General features: G+C 38.5%; 1 protein-coding gene across 1 annotated transcript; it reads left to right on the forward strand.

Moving 5' to 3' along the window:
• The first annotated feature begins 1,063 nt into the window (after positions 1–1,063).
• Positions 1,064–2,981, forward strand: LOC121991069. The gene is made up of 6 exons (XM_042545096.1): positions 1,064–1,225; positions 1,342–1,428; positions 2,030–2,212; positions 2,289–2,342; positions 2,431–2,553; positions 2,646–2,981. The coding sequence occupies exons 1-6, from the start codon at positions 1,064–1,066 to the stop codon at positions 2,979–2,981; spliced, it is 945 nt and encodes a 314-aa protein (XP_042401030.1).
• The last annotated feature ends 4,721 nt before the right edge of the window (positions 2,982–7,702 follow it).

Below are 7,702 nucleotides of genomic sequence, written 5' to 3' on the forward strand. Positions count from 1 at the left end.
TCGAATGTTAGTGACAAAACATTAAGTTTATTCCGCAGCTAACCAGCTTTGTTTAGCGATGATTTAGTATTGTTTTCATCACTAAAAACATTCATTAGCGACGACACTAGCTTAATTTGTCGCTAATTGTTTTTGCCTTGACGACGAGTTTTTTAAATTTAGCCGTGGTTTTGTGTTTTATCACTAAACTTAGCGACAAGATTATTAATATCATTTACGACAAACTTATTGTAACAATATTAGTGATGAGTATTTATTATCGCGATATAGGTTTAGCGATGAAATTCTATATGTTAGCGACTAAAAATTTCGTCGCTATTATAATGATTTTTTGTAGTGACCGCTAATTAGATAATGCCCCGAAACAATATTTCCTTCTTTAAAAAAAAATAGATAAATTATTCTATAAAGAATATTATCATAAAGTGATTTTACACTTAGAGTTCTTAATTTTTGAAAAAAAAAAATCTTTTGAACAATATGCAAAAAAAAAAGTTCCATCAATATTTAGTAATCATTTGAGTTTTTTAAATAAAAACAATTCTTCATTAAAAAATTTACCAATAATAAATAAATTGTCATAATTGATAATTATGTATTGTTTTTCTTCAATTGAGGATTATTTAGGTTACCGTTCCAGTAATTACCACTATTTATATATTTAACATATTATATTTAAATAATAAGTCTCTTCAAAATTCTAAAACCAGTATTAATTTATTGTTATCCAATAATTAAATTTTTTCCATATCATTTAAAATAAAATTTTCACCTCAGGCACGCATTCCTTTAAGCAGATAATTAAGCTGGCTTAAATTATGCATAAATTTCTTGCATCTATATCTTGAAAATTAATTATAGGTTGCATAAACTAGCTAATCATGAATAAAAATCTTATTGTTTTTACCATCTCTAAACCTGTTATTTGCCAAACCAAAACAATAAATGCGTGTATATATATACATTTCCAATTGTTAACCGAATTATCTATTTATTAGCATTCCTTTTTAACAGATTGTTTTTCTTTTAAAAGTGTTTGTGGATGTGAGTACTTCACATGAAGATGGATCACAGGGGAGGATCACAAGGTCTAATTTTATTGACTCTTTGTGCTCTTCTGTATCATTCAGCAGCTGCAGATACATGGCATTTGTCTGAAGTAGAAGAGAAAGAGTTGGAGATACAGCTCAAATCCTTGAACAAGCCTTATGTCAAATCCTTCAAGGCAAGCCACACCATCTTCTCATATTTAGATATGTTTAATCTTTTCTATAATTTTTTTAAAAAATTTGATCTTCATGCTTGATCTTCTCTTATCATTTTTTTTAATTAATGATATAGGATAAGTATGGGATCACATTTGACTGTGTGGATATTTACAAACAACCAGCGTTCGATCATCCTTTGCTTAAGAACCACACTCTTCAGGTAATTAAAATGATCTCAATTAGATATTACATCTTCATCAGGGCTGATAATATGCATTTGACTATGCACAATCACACAGATTAAATCTACATCATTTTCGAAGAGCATGAACAATAATCCATCCTCAGAAATCCTAAAGCTGCCTAGACTTTGTCCTCGGGGCACTGTCCCTATCAGAAGAACTACAAAAGAGGATTTGATCAGAGCAAAGCAAATCCAACAATCCCAACTCATAAATCTGCAAGATACTACTGTTCCAACTAAAGCTTTTGTAAGTCTCTACAACTGTATATATTTGCAAGGGTTTAAATATTCTATGTCCCATGGGATGCCCAGTTGACCAGTTGACTAGAAGGTGACAGATTCATTATAATAGAACAAGGGATCAATTCTCGCCTGACATATACTCTCATGGAAAAAACACATCTCCCACTCCTAGCCAGCTTGGTGGTCGGCTATAAGCCGACCCCGTAATTTTTCTCTCTTCATGTAACCTAGTGACCGACTATAAGGGCCACCCAGTAATCACCTTTGGCTACAAAGGGTTTAAACATTCTACTCAATTTGTTTTTGATCTATCGATAAACAAATTAATCTGCAGAGTGCTGGAGTGAGATTTTCTACTCAGAATGGACCAGCCAAGTTTTATGGCATATCAGCTGATTTGGATGTTCAATATCTTTCCGGTATATTGGATGATCAAACAAGCGCAACACACATCATTGTCAGTAAAGGAGAAAGAGGTCCTCTGGCATACCACAACGTCTTACAAGCCGGATTTCATGTTGGTATTAATCGCAATTAGCGAAGCTCATGACTTCTTGTTGCATTCAACTCATTGCTTCTGATCTGCTTTATAGGTTCATCACGCAGCTGAGGGAGACAGCTTGACTCACTTCTTCACTTATTGGACTGTGAGTTTTTGAATCTTTTTTTCTTCATGGTTAACTTAAGTTCATGATCATAACTTGATTTTGCGTTGTGGTTCATGCATATATTTAGTCAGATGGGTATCAGAATACTGGTTGCTTCAACTTTCTTTGTCATGGATTCGTCCAAACAAGCAAAAGGTTGGCTCCAGGCCAAGTTTGCACCATGGGCTACTTGTACCTCAATATATCTAGGGTAATAGAAATTGAACTTTCAGTTCTTTCACTTTTGATGATTTAGAAAGGTTGTTGCTTGTAAGATATATGGATCATGCTTGTTTTTTACAGGATCCACATACATCGAACTGGATGTTGTACAATGACCTAGAACAGATTGGCTACTGGCCGAGGGAGATCTTGAACAACATGGCAGATTCTTCTCAAATTCAACTGAGTGCAACAGCTAGCTCTCCTATCAATAAACCTAGTCCTCCGACGGGCAATGGGAAGATTGGTGGAGCATCTTTTAAGAGTATCAAAATTACAGATGGGCGGAATAATCCATACCCCCCATCCGTTCGCAATGCAGCAGCATTCAACGAACTCGGCAAACCCTTCTATGAAGCCGACTACAATCAGGGTTGCTGCTTGTTCTACGGTGGCCCAGGAGGATGGAAGTCATGAATATAATGATACAAATAACTTAGCGCAGCTCTAAGGAGATGTATGTTGGAAAAGTGAATGAAAATGGATGAATAAGAGTACTCCAATGTGCGGGAGTTTAGTCTCGTTTGAGACTTTTGTGACATGAAAGTTAATTATATGGATCACAACCCTTGATGTTGGTAACCTACATGGGTGAAAAGCTGTCACATGCACATGCACGCATGCACATGGAGGATGCAAATCCTAGTCTCGGATTGCATTAAACGTAATTGGCATCCTATCCGAGAGTGACCTATGGGCATCGAATGTCAATTTTTCTTGCTTGCTGAGTGTACAAATATATTAATTATCGATCTGAAATGGTCAAACGTTAATGGGCTATTGATAGTCGGCTGCTGACATTTGAAACCAAGCGAGCGAAGGCAGTTGATACGGGTTAGGTTAGATGGGCTGAGCGAGTGAAGGAGGAGTTTAAGTTCAAATAGACAGGAAAGGTATATAATCGTTCGAGTAAAGACCGAGCGAGTACTCACGTGGTCATATATGCTCAATCGGGCAAGGTCCGCCCGAGCATAAAGACATTTAGCCTTATATATAACTCTTAGCATATTACCGGTCGACTACAGGCCGAGCGAGCACCCATGTGCTCATATATGCTCGATCGGGCAAGACCCGCCCGAGTATAAAGACATTTAGCTTTATATAATATTCTCAGCATCTTACCAGCTTATCGCAGGCCGAGCGAGCGCCATCGCGCTCATATTTGCTCGATCGGGCAAAGCTCGCTCGAGTATAAAGGCATTCAGTCTTATATATAACTCTCAGCATCTTACCGGCCTACCGCAGACCGAACGAACACCCCCACGCTCATATATGCTCGGCCGGACAAAAATCCGCCCGAGCATAAAGGCATTTAGCCTTATATAATATTCTCAATATATTGTCGGTCGATTGCAGGTCGAGCGAGCGCTCCCGCGCTCATATATACTTGACCGGGCAAAAACCAACCCCAGCATAAAGGCATTTAGCCTTATATAATATTCTCAGTGTATTACCGGCCGATCGTAGGTCGAGTGAGCACCCTCGCGCTCATATATGCTCAGTCGGGCAAAGCTCTCCCGACCATAAAGGCATTCAGTCTTATATATAACTCTCGACATCTTACCGGCCTACCACAGGCCGAGTGAGCGCCCCCGCGCTCATATATGCTCGGCCGGGCAAAAGTCCGCCCAAACATAAAGACATTTAGCCTTACATAATATTCTCAGCATATTGTCGGCCGATCACAGACCGAGAGAGCACTCCCATGCTCATATATGCTTGACCAAGCAAAAGCTCGCTCGAGCATAAAGACATTTAGCCTTATATAATATTCTCAATGTATTGTCGGCCGAGCGAGCGCCCTCGCGCTCATATATGCTCGGTCGGACAAAGCTCGCCCGAGCATAAAAACATTCAGCCTTATATATAACTCTCAACATCTTACCGGCCAACCGCAGGCCGAGCGAGCGCTCTCGCGCATTGTGTGCATGAATATTAGAGGTCTTTTGGAGGATTCATGAATGACTCTTTGGATGATGCATGTATATCATTTAATATTGGTTCATGTATTTATGTAGATACATCTTGGGTATACCCTATAAATACCCTATAGATTTAACAATTTAGACATGAAGAAAATATGAAGAAGTAGTTTCCTCCCATTTTGAGTGTTATAGTTTTTTTTTGGTTTTTGCTCTTCATCGTCTAACAAAGTGGTATCAAAGCCACCATTTGTGTTTGGAGACACCTTGAAGAAGATGTCAAATAGAACCCCATTTGTTGTTCTATCTCTCACCAAGGAAAATTATGATAATTGGTGCATAAGAATGAAGGCTTTGCTTGGATCATATGAAGCTTGGGATCCTGTGGAGAATGGTGTTGATGAAAATATGGCATCCGCCAAGAAGAAGGACCAAAAGGCGCTCACCCTCATCCATCAAAGTTTGGATGAAAAGATGTTCGAGAAAGTTGCTGCGGCAACTACTTCCAAGCAAGCATGGGAAACTCTTCAAGCTTCATTTAAAGGTGTTGATAAAGTGAAGAAGGTACGTCTCCAAACATTGAGAGGAGAGTTTGAATCTCTACGCATGAAGGATTTTGAATCCATTTCAGATTATTTTTCAAGAGTATTGGCTGTCACTAATCAATTGAAAAGATATGGAGATGATATGAAAGATGATCATATTGTTGGAAAAATTTTGAGATCTTTGGATCCAAAATTTAATTATATCGTGGTTGTCATCGAAGAGTCTAAAGATCTAGACACCATGACCGTTGATGAACTTGTCGGATCTTTACAAGCACATGAAGAAAGATTGATAAAACCGGTTCAAGAATCAGTTGAACAAGCTTTGAAAGCAAAGTTATCATTGAAGGTCACATTCCAAGGCACATCCCAAAGAGGCCGCGGACGTGGAGGATCTCGAGGGCAAGGCCAAGGTCGTGGTCGTGGTCATGGAAGAGGTGGACAAGGTGACAAAAACACCTCATATAATAATGAGAGGAGTCAAAACTTCAATCAAAGAAGAAGTCGTGGAAGAGGTAGAAGTCGTGGAGGCCATCAAATGAGGTATGACAAATATGAAGTTGAGTGTTTTACTTGTCATCGTCTTGGCCACTATTCTTGGGAATGTAGAAATAATATGGAGGAGACAAATAATTTTGCGGAGTGCAATGATGCAAAAGAAGATTTGGGTCCTACTTTGCTTCTAGCTTGCAAAAATGATCAAGATGAGAATGAGAGCACATGGTATCTTGATTCCGGTGCAAGTAACCACATTTGTGGAAGGAGAAATTTATTCGTGGAACTTGATGAATCAACCGATGGAGATATAACTTTTGGCGACTCTTCGAAAGTTCAAGTGAAAGGAAAAGGTATGATTTTGATTCGTTCAAAAGATGGAAGTCATCAATTAATTTCCAATGTGTTTTATGTGCCGGCCATGAAAAGTAACATTTTGAGTTTGGGCCAATTATTGGAAAAGAATTATGATATTCACCTAAAAGATAAATACTTGACATTGAAAGATGAAAGTGGAAGATTGCTTGCTAAGGTGCGCATGACAAAGAACCGAATGTTTTTGCTAAATATTCAAAGTGATGTTCCTATGTGTTTGAAATCTTGTTTCAAAGATTCATCTTGGCTATGGCACATGAGATTTGGGCATTTGAACTTCGATGGGCTGAAAATGATGAGCAAAGGAAGAATGGTGAAAGGATTGCCTTCCATAAACCATCCTAATCAACTTTGTGAAGGATGTCTTCTTGGCAGGCAAGCGAGAAAAGGTTTTCCCAAGGAGTCTTTAACAAGGGCTCAACATCCATTGGAGTTGATACACTCGGATGCGTGCGGACCAATCAAGCCATCATCACTTGGTGAGAATAATTACTTTGTGCTTTTCATTGATAACTATTCTCGGAAAACTTGGGTGTATTTTTTGAAGGCAAAATCGGAGGTGTTTGGAACCTTCAAAAGGTTCAAATTAATGGTGGAGAAACATAGTGGCTATCAAATCAAAGCTTTTCGGTCTGATAGAGGTGGAGAATTCACATCTAATGAATTCAAGGTTTTCTGTGAAGAAAATAGGATTCATCGAACCATGACGACTCCATACTCACCACAACAAAATGGAGTAGCAGAGAGGAAGAACTGAACTATTCTCAACATGGTAAGGAGTATGTTAAAGAGTATGAATATGCCAAATAAATATTGGGCCGAAGCTGTCTCTTGTGCAGTATACTTGATGAATCGGTGTCACACCAAAAGTGTTCATGGTATGACACCTCAAGAAGCTTGGAGTGGATACAAGCCAAGTGTTTCACACTTGAGGGTTTTTGGAAGCATTGCCTACACACATGTTCATGATGAGAAAAGAACAAAGCTTGATGATAAAAGTGCAAAGTATCTCTTCATCGGCTATGATCAAAGCTCTAAAGGGTACAAGTTATATAATCCAATCAATGGGAAGATTGTCATAAGCAGAGATGTGGAGTTCGATGAAGCAGGAGTTTGGGAGTGGAGTACTACAAAGAAAGAGAGGGGATATAGTTCTTTCCTTGACCATGATGAGGGGGAAGAAGGCATGGCAGCACCTAATACTCCACCACCAACACCACCGCCACAAGATTCACAAACAAATGAAGCAAGCTCAAGTGAAGAGCCTCAAAGATTCAGAAGTTTGAGTGACATTTATGATGCCACTGAAGAGGTAAATGTTGGTGATTTTACTCAATTTTGCTTACTAGCAGAAACTGAGCCTATAAGTTATGATGATGCCGCTCATGATAAAAAATGGAGAAATGCCATGAATGAAGAAATCAAGGCAATTACAAAGAATGATACATGGGAGCTAGTATCATTACCGAATGGAAAGAACACAATTGGTGTGAAGTGGGTGTACAAAATAAAGAGAAATGCGCAAGGCGAGGTTGAAAAATACAAAGCAAGATTGGTTGCCAAGGGGTACAAGCAAAAGGTCGGAATTGACTATGATGAGGTATTTGCACCTGTTGCTCGTCTAAAAAAAATTCGGTTGATCATTTCTATTGCAGCTCAAAACTGTTGGAGAATCCATCAAATGGATGTAAAATCCATATTTTTAAATGGAGACTTGGAGAAAGAAGTCTATATTGATCAACCTTTGGGTTATGTAGTGCCTAACGAAGAAAATAAAGTGCTAAAATTGAAGAAGGCTCTC

Source organism: Zingiber officinale, chromosome 6B, assembly GCF_018446385.1.
Source record: "Zingiber officinale cultivar Zhangliang chromosome 6B, Zo_v1.1, whole genome shotgun sequence".
In the NCBI taxonomy this organism is placed as follows: Eukaryota; Viridiplantae; Streptophyta; class Magnoliopsida; order Zingiberales; family Zingiberaceae; genus Zingiber; species Zingiber officinale.

What these genes read in the sequence shown, in the direction of transcription:
- LOC121991069 (XM_042545096.1), top strand. Translation starts at nt 1,064, where the DNA reads ATGGATCACAGGGGAGGATCACAAGGTCTAATTTTATTGACTCTTTGT. An exon ending in CTTATGTCAAATCCTTCAAG is followed by an intron (nt 1,226 to 1,341) that starts GCAAGCCACACC and finishes TTAATGATATAG; the next exon opens with GATAAGTATGGGATCACATT. An exon ending in TGTACCTCAATATATCTAGG is followed by an intron (nt 2,554 to 2,645) that starts GTAATAGAAATT and finishes TGTTTTTTACAG; the next exon opens with GATCCACATACATCGAACTG.